Genomic DNA, 25,009 nt, shown 5'->3' with positions numbered 1-25,009 from the left:
GAACTTACATTGTACCTTTGTTTTAAGACAATTCCTCAATAAAAAGAATACTTCATAGATGTGTCATGTTAGTGTCTTTATAATTTTCAGACTATTTAATATCTGTAATATACATCGCCATCTACTGGTGGCATAAAAGATTAAGTTTAACAAGTTAATAAAGGAGTGTCTAGAGTTAGAAAGCAGTTAGACAGCTCCAAACACTTTTCTGGAATTTTCCAATAATCCAGGGGCCAAGTTTACCAAATAAGCCGGGCTTATTTTAGTTAGTCTGACTAATTTTGAACTAAATCAGCTGACCATAAATCAGACTAACTGAAATAAAACTGGCTTATTAGGTAAACTTGTTTTATGAAACAGGCCCTAGAAGTCCTTGATTAGCTGGATAAGGTTTATTTAATTAGGTTTGGAACTAAACTCTGCAGGATAGTGGCCCTCCAGGAGCTGATTATTTGAGTATTTGTAATATTACTTGCATAGTCATATATTCATATGAACTTGCTTTATTTCATGACTATACTCCATAAACACACACCACAATGTGAAAAACTAAATTTCAGTGAAACAATGTAAAAAAAAAAAAAATATATATATATATATATATATATATATATATATATATATATAGTGAAATATAGTAAAATAATGAACATAAACAAAAAATGTGAAGTATACAGATCAGATCAATCTTAAAAGTGAACTTTTATTGTGTTGAAATGTGTTTTGAATTACAGTAACAATGCCAAATAGTTCCTATATCACACCTTTGCTGCAAAATGTGGAAAATATGATGCAAATATATTTGATACATTGCACAACACATCAAGTGACACTTTCCCTTTAAATTGTATTCATTTGCATTAATTTATGTATACAATCAAGAATAATTATTATTCATTAAATCCATAAGCACACTTTCAGAAATATTGGATGAAGAACCGATAAATAAATAGCACACTTTTCTGTCACTGAAAAACAACATATAAAGAAATAAATATTTTTGTCCCTTCTAACTGTGAATGATATCCCAGTTTCTTCTATTTTTAGTATTGTTGTTAGTGCACTCAGAATGACGAAAAGTCCTAGTATGAACATACAGCTAAATTATTGCATTATTTGGAGTGTTGTTTGAGTGTTGGTGAGTCATTAAATAAATGAAAATAACCAAATATATGATAATGTTGTCACACTGCTGCAATTCTTTGATCATGCTTAAATACAAAAACACAAGTGAAAGAAAAATATGTAGCATTGCCCTAAGTGTTTGAAATATTTGGCTTGTCTTCCCTGTATAGCTTCCCTGTAACCTGCCATAGTGTTTCTTCAGAAACAATTCAAGTCGCAATAAAGTGAATATATTAGTTGAAAACCTGAGTCTGAGATATTCATCTGAAAAAAAAAAAAAAAAAACAAGTGAAAAAGTGAAAGTCTGAACGTACAGCAGCACAAAAAGGCCACAGGTTTTCCTGGATCTTCTGAAGAACATTTCTAGCCCATTCACATCCGTTCCGGAGATTAAGGCAACAGTGCATGAATACATCCCAGCACAAACAAAAACAAATCTCTGTGATATACAATATGTGATATAATTACCAACCCAAAAAGAATATCTTCTCTAAACAATGCAATTTCATCAGATGCCCAGATAGCATGCTCCATCCTGTTTAAATGACCATTCTTTGAATATTAATTGTAATTAAAACCAACAATTACTCTGTACATGCCTAAGGAAGATCAGCCCTCTATTTAAAATATTTTTTAAATGATTTCCCTTTTGAGAAATGAGAAAACAAGAAGAGAAAGATCACTTGTTGTTAGTTTTGCTGTCAAGGTGGAAAAGATCCCGGATATCAAGCATTGCCTGTCTAATGTTACTTCCAAAGCGGTGAGAGTCCTATAAACCACAAGAACAAGGGAACATTTTTATTTTACATATGTACAGAATTATTACATCATTTTATTTTTATATTATATTAATAATTTCTTAACAACTACTTTATATATAATTATTAATTGTATTAAAATAATAACAACTATAATTATTATTATGTATACTTTATCATATTTTATATTACATTTAAGATGTAATAAAGTGAACTCACAGTCTCTGGGCTGGAGTGTTTACTGGATATGTGGAAGTTGATAAGATCTTCTCCAAGAATAATATATGATACACCATAACCGTCATCAGCAACCTAAACAACACACATATTGGTCATATACTGGCAACAACAAAAGAATTATATATATATATATATATATATATATATATATATATATATATATATATATATATATATATATATATATATCCTACTGTTCAAAAGTTTAAGGAAAGTAAGAAAGAAATTAATATTTTTTTATTCCAAAAAAATCAGAAAATTTTCTTGAGCATTTTCTCAAATCATCATATTAGAATGATTTCTGAAGGATCGTGTGACACTGAAGACTGGAGTAATGATGCTGAAAATTCAGCTTTGATCACAGAAATAAATTATATTTTAAAATATATTACAATAGAAAACAGTTCCTTTGATTTGTAATAATATTTAACAATATTACTGTGTTTACTGTATTTTTGATCCAATAAATGCAGCCTTGGTGAGCAGAAGAGACTTCTTTCAAAAACATTAAAAGAATCTTACCACCCCAAGTATTACAACACTGTAAACCAAGAGTTGAGTTTTCACTGAATCATGAAAGGACAGAGTGTTCGAAACAAAATGTTGAACTTACAGGTCCAAATCCACCTCCGCTGGTGACGAATTCTGGATGCCTCTTTAAATCAAACAGATCGACCTGTTGGAGAGGAGTCTGACTGGTGGACAATCTCCAGGGCTCGGACAACACCTGCAACAAACCCAACCAATGTTTTTAGCCAGCAAAATCTATGAAATGGATTGCATTTTAGCTTGTGGCGCATCTCACACCTCTTTAAGGAAAGCCGAATCTTCCCCGAGGTACTTTGACACCAGGTAGAGGCAGAAAAGATGGCGGTCGATGCCATTTCCCGTCATGGCCAGTCTGTATAAATCCTGGTGCTTTTCTGCTGCCAACTTCAACAATTTCAACTTCTCTTCTCTCTAAGAAAAAAAAAAAACATGTTGGAATTAGCAGGAATAAGCAAACACACTGAAACTAGTTAGCCATTAAATTAAGTCCCACCGTTGCTTTGTCATTCATCATGGCACGGACAAAATCACAGGTCTGAGTGGTGCAGGAGCGCACGGTCTCAGTGCGGCCCTCTCTGAACAGACGTGTCATGGAGGCTTCGTACGTCAGGCAGAACTTGCCTTTATCCTGCGGGAGGAACATCTGAACATATAACACAGAACCTGGGGAAAAATCCAAAGAATCGCTGAATAATCGCTCGTACCCTGAAGTGCGCCAGCTGGAGGGCGATCTGAATGAAGCCGTCGGGACTCGTCTTGCATTTCTTGATCAGGCCTTTGCCAAACTCCTTAAAGGGGAAGATGTGCATGTCCACGTCGTCCGCCAGAGCGTTGGCCACTTTCAGAGAGCTGCTGATTACTTCCTGGCACTGTGAAGGAAAGAGGCCGCTCCTTGTTAAATTATGAATCGGATGAAAGCAAAGCATGTTTAAAATGGACAAAACATTTTAAGTAACCTCCTCTGGGATGTCCCACTGCAGTCTCTGGGGTCCCGGCAGGTTGGGATGGGGGTTTCCTTTGCAGTGTCCTTCCTCAGTATAGCCCAGTCTCACTGGATCTGATGACAAGACATGCTGCCACAATACAAACAGAAACATTTATAAACATCACATGATATATACAAACTTTTTTTTTTTTTTTATTCAGCAAGGATGCATTAAATTGATCAAAAGTGACAGTGAAGGCATTTATAATGTTAAAAAAATGCTGTTTTTCTGACGTCAAAATGTCAAATGCACATTAGTTTGATTTCTGAAGGATCGTGACACTGAAGACTGGAATAACGACGCTGAAAATTTAGCTTAACATCACAGGAATAAATTACATTTTAGAATATATTCAAGAGAAAACTTATTTTAAACTGTTAAACATATTTTATAATGTTACTGTTTTTATTGTATTTTTGATCAAATAAATGTAGCCTCGGTGAGCATAAGAGATGAATGGTAGTGTAGATGTTTAAAATGTTTGAACATCATAAATTTGTCAGATTTTCACACAAAGCTATAATTTGGCGAGACCCTTTTGGGGTAGGGGTGTGTTTGTTTTGGTGATTTCAAATGTCAACATTGGCTACCAGAAATCACTTACCCTACCTTTAAAGGGATAGTTCACCCAAAAATGATCATTGTTTCATCAAATGTTTTTTCCAAAAATGTGTGAGTTTGTTTCAACTGTTGAACACAAAAGAAAATGTACTGAAGAATGTTGGTAACCAAACAGTTGATGGTAGCCAGTAGCCTGGTTTAAATTACAGATTTGTGCAAAACCTTTGCAATATTTTATAAATGTTGATAAAAAAATATTGTGAAATGACAGCGTTTCCATTAACCAATGTTATGCAACTAAAACGTATTTTTTTCCTCTCACGATAAGTCATAGAGCGATGGATGTTGGTAGGTTTATGTATATCGCAGTCACCGTACTAGCCATAATTTTTGCGGTTATAGTATATTAAAGAATGATCATGCGACTTTAACGTACACCAGATGACCAGTAAATGTGAAAAAAAAAAAAAAAACTGCTTCTGTTGCAGTTTTGTGAAATATTACTTTTTTGAATTGCCTGAAAAACCACCTCATGCGAGCATAAAAACTTTTTTGGGGAGTTTTTGCAAAACTGACGTTTTTCATTGGGCGTATTTTCAATTCGCAATTTCAATTTGCTCAATTTGAAGGGTAATGGAAACGCAGATAGTGACTTCCATAGTATAAAAATATGCTATGGAAGTCAACGGTTATCATCAATTTTGCATGACACACAGCGATCGGTCTAGCAGTGCTGCTTCAAGTTGAACACATCTAAGCAGTCTTCAGAGGAAGCATCAAGTTGGCATGCTTACAGTGTTGCCAAGTCTGCGGTTTGCCTCAAAAAACGTGATATTTAGCCCCTGAAATGCGAATCTTACCAGGGGAACCCCTCCAAAAAGCACATATTTTACCCCCCGGAATGCGATTTTTACCGGAGGACCCCCCTCGAAACGAGTAGCAATTGGGTGGGTTTTGTTGTGAAAACCTGGCAACCGTGGCATGCTACACGTGGAAATGTTTGAAAGTGCAATCCACATGTTTACATATATGTTTATTACAGTGACTATGAATTAATTACCTAAATACAGAGTGTGGTAAAGCAACAGATTTGTTTTTATATTTCTGCAATCTACTTCAGTTTGTGTGATTTTGTTACTGACTTTCATAATAATGTTTACACCGGGCTTATTTGTCAGTGGTTTATGTTGTCATAATTATTACATGCTTACAAGGCTGGAAGTTTAACAAATCAGTCAATATACTACTGTGATTATAGTTGTTAAATAAAAATGTCATTCATATCAATTCATGCATCACCTAATTTCATCATAACATATAGGCCTGGCCTACAGAAAATAATATCTATGTTTAATCTATCTAATATTGTGTTGGTCATACTATGATTTATTGCTTGTCTTTGTTGAATAATACAGAACATAAAGAGCTTTAAAAAATAATTGCATATTAAATTGCAATCGCAATATTGGTAAAAAAAAATAAATAAATCGCAATTAGATTATTTTTCAAAATTGTTCAGCCCTAATAAGAAGTTTAGGGTGCCCCCTACAGGCAGCACACCAAGAGTTCATATTACTGTTCTGAAGCTAATTTGTATACTTATACCAATGGAAAAACAAACATGAATTTGTGCAATAAGTGACTCAGACATTGTGCATTGCCATTATATAAAAATGTGATTTAATCAAATGTGAATTTTCTTTCTTGCCAAAACTCATATATATCTCAATATTTCAATAAATTGGTTTATTCACCTCCCACAGATGGCCAAGGATGGGCGCATCGGCCCAGGAGTGTTCTGCATTCAATCCCATAGTGCCGTTCTTGAACACAATCAGATTGAAAGACTTATCAAACCACCTAGAGACAAAAATAATAATAATAATAATAAATAAAACATATACTACTGTTCAAAACGTTTTTGAACAGACATCTTTTTAAAGACATCTCTTCTGCTCATCAAGGCTGCATTTATTTGAAATATACAGTAAAAACAGTAAATATTGAAAGTTGAAATATTATTACAACTTAAAATATATATTTTCTATTTGAATATATTATTCCTATATAATATATTCAAATAATTTATTCCTGTGATGCAAAGCTGAATTTTCAGCATCATTTCTTAGAAACATTTCTTATTATTATCAATGTTGAAAACAGTTTTTGCAGCTATAGATTTTTTCTTTTATAAACAGAAGGATTCTTTCATAAATTAAAAAGTTCCAAAGAACAGCATTTATTTGAAATATCAGAAATTAATTGATTTTTTGGGGTTTTTTTTGTAACAATGCAATCATTTGAATGAACTGAATTTTAATTGCTAAATGAATGAACAATATTAAAGAATTTGTTAGTATTCATTTGTTTAAAGAAATCTTACTGACCCAAAACTTTAGAAAATTACATTAAATGAACAAATGATTAATTTGTCATAGTCACCTGTCATAGCATTTTCCATGGAGCAGAGATTTTCCGTAGCTGTCCAGTGACTGCACCGGATTCTCTGGATCGTAACGCTGTTCGGTATCATCCAGAGTAACAAAGAAAGCAGCCTTCTCCACGGCATCCAGAGACTGCTTGTTCTTCCCTCGACTGAAGAACTGTGAGCGGGCTTTGGCCCAGGGAACTCTGGGTAATGAGGAACAAAAGCAGAGATAAAATCACTTGGCTCTTTGTGTGTTCTTTAATCGGCTTTGATCACATTTAGTGAACAGAAAGAGAATAAATAACATCTGGACCATGAACGAAAGCTGAAATTCATAGATTTATCAGCCACAGCTCAAGTCCACAGTTAAAAGAAAGCTTATTTCATTTATTAATACAGTCTCATCGACCATTATATTTAAAATATTCATTTTATGTATTATTTTTCACCAAATATTTTAAAATAATGTATTAAAGTTAAGTGAACAATTAAGTTAATATAATTAAAAAAATAATAATATAATAATATATATAAAAATATATATATATATATATATATATATATATATATATATATATATATATAAATAATGAAAACCAAGCTGTCACCTGTCGCCTGCTGTTAGCGCGGCCAGCAGCTCCTCTCCTGGCTGAGGTTCAGACTTGTCTGCCAAGATCCTTTCGATCTGCTGCTCAATTTCTCGAGGCAACAGCAGCCGTCCGTCATAAAACATCCACACTTTGTAAAAGCATCCCTTGTGAAACACGGCGATGTGTTTGCTCTCGTTCATGTGCTGAAGGACGTCTGATGAAGAATACAGACGTGAGGATGGAGGTGTGTCAATGTGCATGAAAACAATCATTTAAAATAATTTAACAATTATTTGTACAGTTTAAATTTTTAAGTAATTAAGCACATTTTAAGAAAAATGTGTCATGTTTAGGCTGTATTTGTTAAGGGTTAATTGATTAATGGTGGTCAGTAGACAATGACGAGTAAAGCAAAAGGTGAGGTGAAGAAGGCAAAGTGGATGATGAGAAGAAAGGCTAATCCGGCACTGGATTTGCATAAACACATTATAAATACACTTATTACTATTAACCAAATATTTCAACAAATGAACATTAAATATGAATAAAAACACATGTATAACTATATTATTATTATTAATTAAGTGTATTGATTATATATTATTATATTTTATTATTATTATGATGATTATAGTACTTTTTACTATTTTAATGATCATCATATGTAATAGAAAATTATTATTATTATTAATACTGATTAAGCATGTTAATTATATATTATTATTGATTATTATTATATTATGTATTTTATTGTTTTTGGTTTTCTGCATTAATAGTGTACATGCACTCAAAATTATAGTTCAACATTAATTAAAATTATTTTTTAATAATAATTATTATTATAAATTAATTATTATTATTTTGTTATTCATAATTATTTTTTTTGCACTAACAGTATACATGCATCCTAAATTATAGTTTATTATTATTATTATTACTACAATTAATAATAATAATAGTAATAATGAAAGTATAGTTGTCATGAATCCAGTCCGTAGCCTTCCGTCTGCTCACCAGTAGATGTCGTCTTCTCTTTACATTGACTCACACCACACAGACTTTTACATGAATGTTTACATGTTTTACAGTTGCACTGATTGCACTCACACAGCCGAATGCACTGATTACACATTCACAGCTGAATCCATTCAGGCACGCTTTATAAGTCTTGGACTTCCTCTTTCAGATCACCGAGTATTGTTCTAGCGTTTAGCACTCTCGTAGTGGTAGCTGTCTTACCGAGCCATTCCGTGTTCCTGTTTAGTCTCTAGTATTATTCTGCGTTTATCACTCACCTAGTGATAGCTGCCTTACGGAGCCTAGTTTTAGTTCTAGTTGAAGTCTAGCCTTGTTTCCTGTTTCCTGATTCCTGCCTGTGCATCTCAGATTTACCCTTTGCCTGCTCTTTCGGACTCTGTTTGTACCTCGCCTGGACTATTGCTCATGTTTCTGGATTACCCCTATTGTCTAGCCCTCTGGATTGTGTTCGCCGATCGATGACCTACGCCAGCCCTAGGAATATTCTGTGTCTTGCCTTCTTCATATCTGTTTGCTAATGCTCGACCCTGCCTGTGTATGACCATGTTTGTGAATAAAGCTTTGCATATGGCATAAGCAACTGTAGTCCATAGTGTAGTGACATGTAAAAGTCTGTGTGGTGTGAGAGTCAATGTAAAGAGAAGATGACATCTGGTGGTGAGCAGACAGAAGGCTACGGACTGGATTCGCGAAAATAGTTTATTATTGTTATTGTTATTATTATTATTATTAATAATAATAGTTATAGTTCTAATGATAATAAAGATCATCATTAATACAAATATTATTATTATTAATTGTTGTTGTTATTATTATTATCATCATTTATAAACGTATTATTATTATATTGTTATTCATAATTATTTTTTTCACTAATAGTATACATGCATCCTATATTATAGTTTATTATTATTAATAGTTCTAATGATAATAATGATCATCATTAATAAAAATATGATTAATTGTTGTAATTATTATTATTACTATTATTAGCGATTAAGTGTGTTGATTACATATTATTATTGAATATTACATGCATTTTACTGTTTTTGGTTTTCTGCATTACTAGTATACATGCACTCTAAATTATAGTTTAATATTAATCATTGTCATCATCATCATCATCATTATTATTATTATTACATTGATGACTATTTAGTTTTTTTATTTTTGCATTAATATTTACGCACTCTAAACGAGTTGTTATTCTAAATTATTTTAATCTATATTTTAATTCAATAATAATTTCTTTTACTATAATTTAGTAAGAATTAGAAACTAAATTCCACATACTTCCACTTTGCCGTGACAGCACATTATCATTAATACGTTATTATGTTATAGAAATCTTCAAAATGGTATTGCTGTATATTAAGTCATTGAGTAAAGTATATTTATTAGCTACTAAACTGGAATTAATTCAGCGTTTAAAACCTCTTGAATTTATTACAGAATGTTATAAATTAGCAGCAATAAACACAACAGTCTTCTTTGACTAGCACCACTATAAGGCCAGACAGGTGTAAAAACATGCTATTTCCTGTTCCCCATTCATCCTGTTTCAGATAACACAAACAGGTTATCAAGTTAAGAATCAGTTAAGCACACAAAACTAATTCCTCGCCATTTGTTTCCTCCAGAAACGCCAGCCCTATAGAGCACACATCCAAATCACAAACCCTCATGCAGTTCAGGCCCACAGCGGTCGCTCGCTAGCATCTATAAGCGGATTGGTTGCGAAGTGAAGCAAGCGAGAGGGAAGCTCTACCTGTCTCTACACCAGGAACTCGACTGGTGTTGAACATACGCTCGTACTGAGATGAGCACATGGGGATTGTGTTTAACACCATGAGCTGTGAAGCAGAACGGAAGGTCAAACACGAAAACAAGGAAGAATAAATAGAACCCAAAATACCTGTAGAGGAAAACAGTCATGGAAAACCGGAAACTAAAAAGGAAAAAGTGGAAGGAGTGAAGGATCATCAGGAGAGATTAATTCAACATAAAGACCAGCCGCCGGATAACAGCACAGCTGCCAAATGACAAAACAGCCTACATTAATACCTTCTAAAAACAATTTCAAAACCAGGCAAAAACTGTCAGGCAGTTACAATATATAATATCTGATATTTTAGAATTATTTGATAGTGGCCGTCTGATTTGCGTTTTCCAATAGTTCAGGCAAATTTGTAGAGTGTAGGGTGACTGATGAACAACATACAGAAAAAAAATGCCCTCATGCTGTAAATGGCATGAGAGCAATTATAAATAAATAACACTTCAAAATTATTTATAAATTACATGAAATTATACAATTATATAAAATGTATTATATGAATAATATATAATTAAAATATACAATATAAGATATAAATAATACATAATACTAAAATATTATTATAATATTGTATTATATTAATATTATGATGATTATTATTAGGGCTGTCAGTTTTAAAAAGAATGTAATGAAAAGATAAATTAGTGATGAAAAAAATAACGTGATTAAAATATTTTAACGCAATTAACGCACTGGCCCCGCCCCCAGACCTGTACGTCATCTTACATTTCATACAGTTGACTGTTGACAAATAAGATTAGAGCCCTGCACGGCCCTCAAATTTAGGCCCTAGCCCGGCCCTGGCCCGAGACGCTCAGGCCCTAGCCCGGCCCGTGTCCGACAGCTTATCAGAATTACCGGCCCGAGTTCGACCCGAGCCCGTCTTTTTTCCCCCTTTTCCCAAAACAGCTTATACTACTGTTTCAGCTATTAAAATAGTTCAGTTTTGTATGTAATGGCAAAGTGATTTCGTTTTGTTTTTTTAAGTTAATTTAGAAAAACGTTTGCAGCATTTTTTGTTCGTTATAAGTTTTTGTTTTTTAAAGTAACGACCAGCGGCCAGCGCCATACAGTGAGCTGATCATAGTCTATGTTTGATACATTTTTTAGCCTTCTCAAATCATCACGACTTGCCTAAAATAAAATCTATAGATATAAAACAGTTCAAGCATATAACAATGTTTAAACGTTAAACCTAGATAAATATGCACTGTATCCAATATTTTGTGCGGAGAGTGGAAGCTGAAGTATGCTTTGCAGGACAGGCGCCAGCGCGATCACTTGCATTTTTTTCAGTGGATACGCCGTCAGTTTTGCTTATAAAGGTAAGAGTAATACATCATTCGGAACTGTAAAGGGTCTACTTTTATTTGTGTGCACTCACAATATCAACAAAACGTTGTTGTGGCAAGGGGGGCGTTGGAAGGTGAAAGGCTGCAGCGGGAGAACGGGTGCGGAGACGAGCGGGGATAAGGAGGTCAAGTGAATGATGACTAACACCTGTATCTAATTCCAGTTATTGGGGAGAGACGAGAGAAAACCTGGGAGAGGAGCGAGAGAGACTGAAGTGATGTTTTGTCTTGAGGGACTGTGAAGGCAGAGAGCCTGACAGCACTTGATATTGTTTTGTTAGATGCGGGTCGGGTCTCGGGCCGGTTTTAGGCTTCTATTTTAGTTACCAGTGACTTTCATTGCATGAACAAAAAATACTGAGATGTTTCTCAAATTATCTTCGTTTATGTTCCATAGTTTATGTTAGGCTGTTGTAGCCTAAACGTTTATGTGTGATACATTTTATGTTAAATCAAATAAAATATTTATTTCTAAAGCTACTATATGTAATATCTACTTGATGGCTTTAAATGATCTTTTGTGGGTAATTTCACAGCCAAATCTAATTTGCGATTAATTTGATTAATTAATCGACACATCATGTAATTAATTAGATTAAAAATCTGAATCGACTGACAGCCCTAAATATTATGTATTTTATTTTTAACTATGTATTATTTTTTTTACTATTTAAAATACTATTTACTAAGTGGATAAGGAGAAAGAATCCAGAAGTGTTCTTATAGTATGAAAAAAATTGTATATATAACAGTTATGTGATATAGATATATCATAATTATATAGAAAATCTTGTACCAAAATTCAAATAAAGGAAGTCATACAGGTTTGATAATGGCATTAGTGTGACTAAAATGAAATAATAATAAAATTGTAATTATATTATCAAAAGTATTTATAAATTATATGACTTCATACAATTAAGTAATGTTATTATAAATATTATAAAATATTATTATATGATTAATATAATAAAAAACAATAATAATATGAATTATAAATTCTAATAATAATAATATTATATTATTCATTATAATAATATATAATTAATTATCAGGATTTTTGTCAACTATTTACCTGTTTCTATAATTGGCTGATATATTGATGTATCACTATTATCGGTATTGGATATTATAGTTATCATCTGCTACTGCTAGTTGTGTCCAAGAGAGATTTGGTGTCGCCTGCTATCATTAAATTGTATAATATCATATAAATCATAATTATATCCACCATCATCCACCCTGCTCTCTAGAAATCAGCCAATAAAAAGCCCTTATCAGTTGACCACTGAGTCAATTAGCTCTGTATTCTCCTGTCCGCTGTGCTGTTGTCCTGAGGCTGAGTCTGAGGCGGCTGCTGCTGGAGCTGATGAAGGGTGTGGGTCAGGTGCGGGTCGGGATGGACGGGCCCCTCCTCTTACCTGTCTCCAGCCCGGGAATACGAGACGTGTTAAACATCCGCTCCCATTGTGCCGAGCACAGAGGCACTCGCTTCTCCAGCAAGTATAACTGTGCGTGTGGTGTGTGAGCGCACATAGCAAACACAGACACGTCCGGGAGCGAGGAACAAAACACAAGATCGTTTATGAGGGGGGCGCTTTCACAGTCATGCACACAGAGTTTGGGGGTTAGAGAAAGAATATGACATGACAAACAGCCTTTTTCAACATGTATCTAATGATTTAATCATTATACAGTTGAAATTAAAAAAATATTTTTAAAAAACAGACACAGACATGCACTAAAAGACATTTAATATGAAGTGGGAGGTAAGAGAGACCAGAAGAGAACACACACACACACACACACACACACACACACACACATATATATATATATATATATATATATATATATATATACATAGTCATATAATATATAATAAACACCTTGTGATAGTTAAAGTGCAGTTTTCAGAAGAAGTTAATGTTTCATCTGAATTTCTGAGTAGTGCTTACCACCACTGACCCATACATTAACTAGACCTATGAAACATTAATAATTACACTTAAGGAAATAGTTCACCCAAAAGTAAATTTCATTACCTTTTACTTACCGTTGTGTCATTTCAAACCTCTATGACATTATCTTGTGTAACACAAAAGGAGATATTTTGCATGATGCCGCTTATATAGAAATAAGGTTATTTAATGCCATCTGAAAGCATTTTTGCCATTATTCCTCACAGAAAGCTATCATATTATTTCAGAAGACTTTGTATACATACAAGTCATGAGTTATACTGGCTACTATTACGTTATTTGTTGTGGTTGTTTTAGAACCTTGCCAATTTGTTGTATGCAAAGGAGCTACTTGACATCCTGCAAAATATCTTCCATGAAAAAGTGCAAACCATGCAGGTGACATGATAACAAAACATTTTACATTTAGGGCAAACTATTCCTTTGAGTCTAAGATATATTATGTAGACTTTAGGTGGATTTCAAGAAGACACTTTAAAGTGTTTGATTTCCTTCAGTTGTAAAATGAATACATTATCCTTGCATAGAATGAAGGTATAAAAATCATGAATTGCATTCAGTTAAGGGAATATTGATTAATATGTTTGTTGTGGAATCTACACTCACTGGTTTGATCTGCGCTCTGTCCAGTTTTCTTCTGTACATCATGAAGGCATGGATGGAATTACCAGCACGGGCAGCTTGACGTGTAGTGGGGATCACATAGAGGAAGTCCTGATAAATACAGATAAAGTGATTGTCACTCTCCTGACATACTCCCATTGAACAGTGCTATGAACTTATTATACAAACAATCTCCTTTGAGCAACCTGGAGTTAAATGAGTTAAAACAACTTTCCAAAAATTGGTGCCGTGACCCGGATGGCAAATTTATAAAAACAGTTTGTTACAAGCAAAACTTAATGTAAATTTGTTCATTTCTACCTCCAAACAATTGGTGCCGTGACCCGGATGGCAGATTTATATTAAAAAAATAGTTTGTGCTACAAGCAAAACTTTTGCTACAAGAAAAACATGTAATTTTGTTCATTTCTACACAATAAAAATTGGTGCCGAGACCCAGATGGCTGATTTATTAAAAAAAAAATAGTTTGTGCTACAAGCAAAACTTGATGTAAATTTTTTCATTTCTACACTACAAAATTAGTGACCCAGGTGGAAGATTTATTAAAAAAATTGTTTTAGCAAAACGTAATGTAAATTTGTTAATTTCGTATTTTGATGAATTCGTTTTTAAATTTCACCATGTTGATTTTTATTTATTTATTTTTAGTTTCTTTTTAACAAAATCCAGATTAGCCATTGCATATCAGTCTTACCATTGCATAGTAGTTGCTGTTGACCATGATTGGTCCTCGACCTCTGAGGTAAATATACTCCTCCCACCAGTCGCTGACCTGAGAGGATTACAGTAGAACAACGTCAAATATTCATAATTCAAGGTTTGACAAAAATCTCAAATAAAGGTAACTTAAGGTTCGTTCATTATTTAAGAAGCTTCATGCTATTTTAAAAGAAAGATAAACTTGAAAAAGGTTGAGGCATTTTTATAATGAGATATAATAAGACTGCACTTAAAAAAAGTTCCCAAAATCCCTCAAGAAAAGCTGTTGAGAGTGATTCTGAATAGTAGAAAAAGAGCAAACTTACATAATTGGAGGTCCACCAGGATTTGAGCTTCAGGTACCATTGCAGTCTAGGGCCCAAGTTCTTCTCAAAGTCCTTTGCCAACCCCTCCATACGTTTGTACTGTTCATCATTCATCAGAGGACGAGCTGAGTCAAGATACTAAAAAACAAACAAACAAAACAATAAAGATGTGAAGAAGTGAGGGTACTTAAAAAAACAACAAAAAATTCAGTTATTCACCTATTAATACATTAGATCTTTTTAAAATGCAATAAAAATGCTTTGCTTACTCTTCTAACAGTGTCTTTTACAGGAGGCACTGGTAATCGTGGTAGTGAACTCTGGAAGCTGTACAGCATTGGCTTTGGCCCCGAAAATAACTTCACCAACACCTGTGTGAATAGCATTAATACTGGGTCAAGAGTCAAACATGAGACAAGCATGACTCTTCCAATAATAAACAGGGTTGCTGCAAGATTTTACACTCCACATTTCAGCCTTTAAACCATTTTTTAAGAAAACTGATGAGTCAAAAGTATTAATTATTATATTAATTTAAACAATTATCAATAAATTATTATATTAATTAAATAACATACAAACACATTTTACTGTCTAGATTTTTATAATGGATTATCTCCTTATCGATCCACCAGTTCACATTTACAGCTCTGCGTGTTTGCAGGGTAAAAACATGGGTCGAGTTTTGCATTGGTCTGAACAAAAACAACCCAATGTTCCTGCAATACTGGAGGCTGCAGTTCTAGGACTGCATAGAACCCTATTTTTTGGGACAGCACCATCTATTCCAACATAGTTTGTTTGTTTGAGACCTGATTCAAACAAACAAACAGATGCAAACAAACAGCACATCAGACGTGAAGCGCTGCAGCTAATTAACTGAAGTCTCGCACAGACACAAGTCTTCTTTCCAAGAAAACTGAATTTTAAACCAGAATATATTGAATATATTGAAATAAATTAGGTTAAATATTTCAAGAGGGTTACCAACGGGTATATTTAGGGAGTTTAGGAGTTGGTTAGGACAATAATTAAGTGTATAAAATTAAATAACTACATAATTCCTTTAAAATAATAATATACAGAATTTAATAGCAAGTGCTATAAAATAGTATGAGCTAGAGGTCGACCGATTCATCGGTTTTGCCGATTAATCGGCACCGATAGTTGATTGCCACAACTTAGTTTTCCGGTTTGCAACCGTTGCCGGAATGTCCGTTGGCATTATACAGTACGAGAGCGGCCTCTAGAAATCTCCTCTAGGAAATCACTGACAGCATGTGTTGTTTATTTTGACACGTGACACTGCGCGCTGCACAGAGCGGGGAAACTCCAGACATGCATTTAAATACAGCCGACAGAAAATCCTGCCGCGGAACAGAGCGCCATTCACATAGTTTTCTATTAAATTACATTATATTTTTCCCAAATTTTTTGTGAATGTGTATATAATGACTTCACCCTAGGCTATAAATTATGTATTGTGCATTTTTCAGCAAAACATTTGTCTTTCTGTGGCTCTAATAAAGTCTGTATGCTTCATATAGAGAGCTGTAATAGATCGCGATTTTCTCTTTCCACTTGCTGTTTTTTTAAACACCGAACTTCAAACTCATTTATTGCCCAGTGTGTGACTAACTTTTCTTTTTTTTTGATTAGACAATTATCAAGTGTTAAAAAATAGAAGCAAATAAAGTGTGTGAGTACACATACAATATCCATATGTATGTAATTTTAATGCTATGGCCTTGTGTAGATATTTAAAGATGGCCATCTTTAAGCATGACTGTTGAAATTAAATGGTAACATTTAACAATAAAAGTCCATTCGTAGCATTAATGAAAACTGTAGAAGTATTGTTCCTTGTTAGAGTGTTTTCATTTCAACATTCACTATTAGCTACTAATAGGCTATATTTTAAAATTTTAAAGTTTCTTCTTTTAACATTAGCAAATTATGAAATAACTTTAATGATCAATATACTAAATAATATTAATATTTTTATTCATTTACAAAGTATGGTTCAGTACTGTTGCTGCTTTTTTTTTTTTTTTTATGGTAAAGCACTAGCTCTCTTTCAGTATCCATTTTGAAAACTATCGGTTGATTAATCGGTATCGGCCAGTGTGGTCCAACCTAGCTATCGGTATCGGTAAAATCCACTATCGGTTGACCTCTAGTATGAGCCACTAATATTTAGTCATTTAGCAGACGCTTTTATCCAAAGCGACTTATAAATGAGGACAATGAAAGCAATCAAAATCAACAAAAGAGCAACGATATGCAAGTGCTATAACAAGTCTCATTTAGCCTAACGCAGTACATGTAGCAAGAGATTTTTTTTAAAATGATATAATAAATAAAAAGAAAACATAGAATAGAAAAAGAATAGAGCAAGCTGGTGTTGGAGGCCTTTTTTGCTTTTGTTAATTGTATAATAAATAAAAAGAAAACATAGAACACAAAAAAGATTAGAAAAGATAGTCTAAAAGGGACAAGTTTTTTTTTTTTTTTTTAAAGAATAGAATTAGAATAGAGAGAGGTATGACATTCTTCATTCTCTCTTACATTATTTTTGGCTCATTAAAAATTAATCTTGCTGCCGCGTTCTGGATTAATTATAAAGGTTTGATAGGACTGGCTGGAAGACCTGACATAATACATACATACAAAAAATAAATAAATAAAATAAAATAATTAAAAAAGAAACAAAAAAACTATAGGGCCCTGGAAATCCAGTTCTGAAACTACAGCCTCCGGTATTGCAGGAATACCCTACTCACAACAACAGCCTTATTGAACATGCACATGCATTCTCTGCCAGCAAGAGGCACTTTCGAACGGTTTCCCCGGTAACAGCAGAACACAAAGCAGTGCAGCACTGGACTTTGAAACGTGCCGCGCTCATATTTAATTATAGCCTCTTGAAGTTTAATCGTCACATTAAGCTGTATAGCCATTATGGTTTGTACCCAAATTTAAGACCTCTTTAAATCATAATTAAGACTTTCTTGTACAATTTAAGACTTTTTATGACCTTAAATTTGATAAAGTAAATTTAAGACTTTTTAAGACTTTTTAAGGACCCGCGGGAAGTTCGGGAACCCTGAATAAAACTAGACAAGTTCTAGTGAACAGCCATATATCAATAGCTGACACAATGACGCAGAGAAAACTTCAAAAGAAACATGTGATTACCAGAACAGTGCTTAAATTATGTTATAAAACAAACTTATTAGACTTTGGACTCTCTCTTAATATACTCTAGGGAAATATTTACAAAGCTGGGTGTGTTAAAAGTATAGTTGACCTAAAAGCCCAAAATCTGGGTCACGTGGACCACAAAAATGGCCAATATTTGCATAATATAGCATATTATTTGGGTGAATTATTCTTTTAAGTGATTGATTCTCCATCAAGGCCACACTCACCAACCAAATTTTTGTTCTTAAGTTCAAAGATCCATGGCGATTGAACATCCAGCCGTGCCAGGACAGCAAGGACTTGAGGGCATTCCTCATTACGAAAGTCACAGCAATCCACAATCCGGTCCCAATCAGCACACCACCAACAATACACTGCCCTTCCTCTGTTACATACTTACTGCAGGAAAACACAGCGGTTAGGTTAGAAAATAACTGCAGAGCCCTTTCAGAAACACTGTAATTATTAGTTTTAATTTGTTTACTAATCATTTTATTTTTGTAATTATTAAAATATTCAATCAGCATAGATCACTACTTCAACACTACTTAAAGAATGCTAAGTAATGATTTGTTATTATCAGCACTGTAGCTACACTGTAAGTATTGAGTATATGAGTGAAAGGTATAATAAGATTTTCAGAGACATGGGATTGTTTGTTATGACTACTCATAAAATAAGCTGGTGAACTGCGTATGATATACAGTAGTAATAACACACATTTCTTGTATAACATTGCAATCTGTTTTGAAGATACTAGATTAAAAGAACTACAAACAGAAACATCTGATGCTTGAGCTTTTGATTAGCAGCGATTTCAAAAGTTCTATAAAGTTTCCTGCTACAGTTACAAAACAAAGTTACGAAAACAACAAAACAAACAATGATAAAGCAAAGCAATAAAAGTACTAAACTAAGCAAAGAAAGACCTTTGTGTTTGCATATGTCTTTGGACAGCTACACTTTTTAAACAAAACTAAACTAAACAAAAACTGTTTGCATGTGTTTTTGTACTTTGAACAGCTATACTTTTTTTAAACAAAACAACAAAACAAAACAAAAAGCAAAACAAAACTAGATAAAACTACAAAGCAAAGAATCAGACCTTCATGTTTGCAATATGACTTTGAAATTCAGACAGCTATACTTTTTCCTTTTAATAACTTCTGGCAAGATTGTCACATTATTGACCTATTTATCTTCCAAATGTATCATCATTAATTGCTAATAACTAATGACAAAAAGGTGACTGTTGTTCAGTGGTTTACCTGATTGGTAAGTGTTTTGACAGTTTAGTGAACATCCCAAGGGAAGGGTCTATTTTGGCATATTTCGTGGTGGACATGTAACCCACCAAAACAACCAGGAGCCCCGAGGGACTTCCTGGATAGACTCCGGTCATGACACCATTCTACGGAAACACAAAATAATGTAATATTACACAAATGTTAATTTAAAAAAACATAGTTCTATTCAAATGGGCTTTGCAATCATTTTCAAAGCGCAAACTATCCTGAAAAAAATCAATTAAACATTGATATTTCAAAGTGACACTCAGAGCTGATTAGATAATGTTACTCATGTACAGTAACTCTTTAATCAGTTGGATAAGGAGGTCAGTTGTGAGGTCACCTTGAACCTGATGAACCTCTTCTTCCAGGAGTGGATGCCAGACAGGTAGATCTGACGCAGTGCCTCATGACACAGGTGCAGGTCAATGCCATCAGGAGTGACGGTGAACTGGAAGGCCACCGCCTGATGTGCTTCTGCCATGCTGACTGCACACTCACACTGTGACCGAGAAGTGTAAAACAGCAGTTAGACAAGAGTCATAATCATCGTAGCTAAGATACCTGTGTCATGGTTCGGAGGACTGTGCTGGAACTTTCTAAATGGTTACTATGATAAGGTGAAAAGATAAATAAAAATACTGCTCCGTGATACAGTGACGGTATCATTTAGTAATATTCAAGAACACTAGCTATTTATTTAATACATTTTCTTTACAAATTCTATCAGCATATAAGTTTTTCACAATTTGAATGGAAGAAGTTAAATGAAATAAGGAACCAGACCATCCAAGTTGTAGATGAGTGTGTTTTTTTATCAGAACAGATTTGGAGAAATGTAGCATTACATCAGTGGATCCTCTGCAGTGAATGGGTGCCGTCAGAACGAGAGTCCAAACAGCTGATAAAAACATCACAGTAATCCACAAGTAATCCACACCACTCGTCCATCAGTTAACATCTTGTGAAGAAAAAAGTTGCATGTTTGTAAGAAACAAATCCATCTTTAGGGTGTTTTAACTTTAAAATGCCGCTTCTGTCCAAAGTCAATAACCCCTAATAACACTTCCTCCACACTGTAAAAAGTGATAAGTTGACTTAATTGAGGAAACCCGTTGCCTTAAAGTTATTAAGTAATAATAATTTAAAAAAATAAGTTAAGTGAATTGTTAAGTTCACTTAACTTCTTTTTTTTTTAATTATTATTTAATTAATTATTTTAAGGCAACGGATTTCCTCAATTTTTTTAAGCTAAGTCAACTTATCACTTTTTACAGTGCAGTGAAAAAGTCCATCTCCTGTTGTCCTCTCACTTTAAAATTAGTCCCACATATTTGTTTAGGGCTGTTCTGAACTGTTTTTCCTTGTAAACAATGCTTGATCTGTGCACATTTCTAAAAGTTAAAAGCCTCCTAATGACAGATTTGTTGCTTACAAACATGCAGCTTTCTGTTTCACAGGATGTTAACTGATGGACTGGAATGGTGTGGATTACTTGTGATGTTTTTATCAGCTGTTTGGACTCTCATTCTGACGGCACCCATTCACTGCTGAGGATCCATTGGTGAACAAGTGATGGAATGGAACCAAATTTCTCCAAATCTGTTCCCATGAAGAAACAAACTCATCTACATCTTGGATTGGGTGAACTATTCCTTTAAAAAGGTACATGAACAAACATTGTAATATGTAACACAAAGCCACCCAATGTGAATTTCACAATATGTTATTGTAATAAAACATTAGCTGTAATCTAATCACATTTGTTCTGCTGTTCATTATGTCCTCAATCAATTTATAGAATGTGCTTTATTCATGACCTCGGGGACATTCACATGAGCGCTTGTATTGTAAACATTGCTCTGATGTAAATAAAGTCGCATGGATGTTTGATAGGTCACAGTGAAGTCTGACTTGAATATGTTTATATAATAAATATAACAGGATCATTGACAACTTCAGATATAATGCTTAAATGGTATTATAAAGTGTGTATTTAGGGTTTATGTCCTTGTCACTTTTTCAAAATTAAAGGTGTATTCACCTCTTTTATGTTAAAAGATGATAAACTGGTTTGTACAAGAAACAGACAGACCACACTCTTCTCTGAACCAGCTAGACAACTTCCTTCATTCGCTGAATTACACGAACAATGCTTAAGCTACAAACCACTGATTTACTACAAACACGACCATACTATTATGCACTTGTGAAAAAGAAGTCTGCTCAATTGTATTTAATGTGCACTTGTAGTGCACTTCAAATCTTGAAATATAATGTACATGAAATTAAATAAAAGGCCACTTAAGTGTACTTGAAGAGAGTCTCTTTACGCACTTAAGTACACTTTTAAAAAGTGCATTTTGCAATCATGTCAAATCAAAAGTTTTAAAGCACATTTTAAAACATTTTTAATCTTTTATCTACTAAAGCACATGTAAAATACAGAATTATAGTTTTAACTGTAATTAGTAATATTACATTTTAATATAATTGATTTTAAATGACTAAATTACACCATTATTACAAATATGTCATTGCAAATATATTTAAATACATGATATACAAGTTTTAGAAATTACATTAAAATATATTTTAGTGTAAATCAGGACATTTAGCAGCTCACTAATCATATTTCAATGACAGCAGAATTAATTATGAAATTACTGTACATGATGATGCAAATTCCTACTAAAGTGAGTAAAAAAAAGGCTGTCTAATTGCATTTAATACATGCACATTCAAACTATCATACATTTTCATCAGCATGCAATGAAGTGTGTTCTTTGAAAGTATATTCTTTCCATATTAAGTACTCTTTTTTTAAAAGCGTGCTAAAGAGTACTTCCTGCTCACAAGGGTAATGAGAGATTGCCAGAGAATAGTGGCCAAGTTTTAGCACTAACATTGTACGGTGGTGTCCACTGTGAAGTCCTTGGAAACTAATTGCAAATGTCAGTAACCACATGGTTTTAACACCATCTGAAAACAATTATGAAACTACACAGATTCTGTTGCACCACAACCACACACATCTGAAAAAAAAAAAAAAAAAAAGTAACTGTATTAACATCCTGACCAGCAGGATTTGGGGACTGAGAGACTGTTCAGGAAACAAATATGAATATTTAAAAGTTTGTATTTAAATGCACAATAACTAATAGCTAAACTGTTCAGCATGCTATTTTAAGTGCTATTTTAATGTCATTAAACATATTATTATTATTATCAATAATAATAATATAATAAATTGTTGTTGTTGTTATAAATTAATAATATATTACAATGTATTACAACTACACAGACTTGTTTGCTCAACGACCACTCAACCCTTTCTAATTTTCGGCACGTCAATACAATAATATTATCATAAGATGGTAATAACTGTATAACAGTGATATTATCAGCATCTAGCGCAAATATAATAATAATAAAAAAATACTATGAAGGTCATGTTTTGTGAAAGGGCGCTATGTTATGTATTAGCAAGTCAAATCCCCCCAGCAGCGGGGATCACGTGACACGCCGGTGCAGATGGAAACTAGGCGAAAGGTCACGGGACTGTGTTGATGTTACACGATGCTTTACGGCACAATATGTTATGATAAGCTGGAATTAAATATTCCGCAAGGTGTAGCGTTATTTGATCATAAAATATAAAAATAAACACATGTTTGTATATCTATTTGCATAGTTCCTGCTCTAAGAGCGAACTATTAAATTAAAGGGACAGCTCACCAAAATATGAAAATTCATAATTTGCTCATACTAACGCTATTCCAAGCCTGTAAGACTATTTTTATTCTGTAGAACACAAAATGAGACGTTAGCCAGAATTTAGGGAATTACATTCACTGCATTTTTCCGCCTTACAGTGAAAGTGAATGGTGACTGCATGCTCATACTGCGTAATATCTCCTTTAGTGTGGATTAACATGAGTGTTAGTAAATAATAATATCATTTTACATTTTGGATTACCTACCTATTCCTGATTTATAACATATAGGTAAGTTAACATATGCGTTATTAATATCTCTTAACCAATTAGGATGTGCGCGAAGCTATTTGATTTGTTGTAAATAATTCTCAATAGTAAACTTGGCACCCAAATAAATCGAAACTATGTGGACTAACACTTTGACAAGTTCCCTGATAATACTGCAATCAATAACTAAAATCAAACTCAGTTGTTGCGCGCACATAACAACAGTAACTAAGTGAATGTCCTTCTAAAGTGCTTTCAGCTTTGTAGAGATGCCTTCACACACTGACCTCTTGAACAACATTCACCAGGTGCTCTTGAGTGTCAGAATGTAAACACACATGCATGCATTTATATTCATAAAAAACATAAATGACATACATCAGTGTTTTATTCTGAGAAAAACAGCGTTGCCGTCCGGAATCACCTTGTGTTTTCAGTGTCATACCATAAGGACAAGAATATACCAGGCGCTCGTGCACTTTCACCTACTTCACCGGTGCAGGAGCTCCCGGTTCAGTCTCACGCAGCTGCTTAAAATACAGATTCATTCTGGATTCTTACCTCTACGTCTCTTCCTGAGATATGGACGGTGTGGATTGCTGTTTGACTTCAGGAGACGCACCGTTTTGCCGCCGCCTGCTCTTTTTAAGTGTAAGCTATGAATGAATGTAATAAGGGCAATTCACTAGACCCGCCCCTCGCCGTGACGTCACGCCGCAGCGATAGCGGCGCCTTGTAGGACTGAACATGACACATCAGAGGATTCCGATTTATTTTCTCGGATAATAAACAGGGAAAAGTTAATGCATATATATATATATGTGTGTGTGTGTATATATTATATATATACATAATATATACGTATATATATACAGTGGCCGAGAGAGCTCAACGCGCTGCAACTTCAGAAAACACATGCAAATAGAAAAAGCACCAGCAAATCAAGAAAACGTCTTCATCAGTTTGACAGCAGGTTTATTTGTTTGTGTTGTGAGCATGTGCAGCGTGTGTGTTGTCAAATTGATGAAGTTGTTTTCTTAATCTGCAGGTGTTGTTTTTTTTTTCTATTTTCAGCACATTGAGCTCTCGGCCACTGTATATATATATATATATATATATGCATGCATGTATGTATGTATGTATATGTAGCTTACAATATACTTTAGTATAGTTTTTATATAATATGATTTTATAAAATATAATTTTTATTATATTTATATCTCTACTTATATTTTATAATTTATAGCTAGTGTAAATGTAAATTATACATTTTCTTGCATATACATATACATTTAAATATCTGGGAATTTTAGATTTGTGACTCCTAGAACTTCTATAGATTTCTTCTATTGTAAATATCAAATGTAACGTTATTTTTACATACAATTATTAAGCTATCCATTGTGTGTAAGATATATATATATATATATATAT

The 25,009-nt window shown here is 33.5% G+C and overlaps 1 protein-coding gene across 2 annotated transcripts; it reads right to left on the bottom strand.

The window, feature by feature from the left end:
- Positions 1–683: 683 nt before the first annotated feature.
- cpt1ab (carnitine palmitoyltransferase 1Ab (liver)) lies at positions 684–24,284 on the bottom strand. Of its 2 annotated transcripts, none has more exons than XM_058767011.1 (19): positions 24,137–24,284; positions 19,933–20,091; positions 19,569–19,711; positions 18,528–18,699; positions 15,366–15,467; positions 15,097–15,234; positions 14,766–14,843; positions 14,053–14,160; positions 12,886–12,973; positions 7,256–7,451; positions 6,662–6,850; positions 5,974–6,079; positions 3,629–3,745; positions 3,377–3,541; positions 3,166–3,300; positions 2,931–3,083; positions 2,737–2,850; positions 2,103–2,195; positions 684–1,894 (listed from the first exon to the last, which is right to left on the bottom strand). In XM_058767011.1, the coding sequence occupies exons 2-19, from the start codon at positions 20,071–20,073 to the stop codon at positions 1,805–1,807; spliced, it is 2,328 nt and encodes a 775-aa protein (XP_058622994.1). In that variant the 5' UTR covers positions 20,074–20,091; positions 24,137–24,284; the 3' UTR covers positions 684–1,804. The 2 variants fall into 2 exon arrangements, with proteins under 2 accessions (XP_058622994.1, XP_058622995.1); XM_058767012.1 differs by lacking the exon at positions 12,886–12,973 and adding an exon at positions 10,044–10,128.
- Between the last annotated feature and the right edge of the window lie 725 nt (positions 24,285–25,009).

This window comes from Onychostoma macrolepis, chromosome 25, assembly GCF_012432095.1.
Source record: "Onychostoma macrolepis isolate SWU-2019 chromosome 25, ASM1243209v1, whole genome shotgun sequence".
NCBI classification, from domain to species: domain Eukaryota; kingdom Metazoa; phylum Chordata; class Actinopteri; order Cypriniformes; family Cyprinidae; genus Onychostoma; species Onychostoma macrolepis.
The sequence above is the reverse complement of the archived record's forward strand: the minus strand, read 5'-3'. Positions and strand labels throughout refer to the sequence as shown.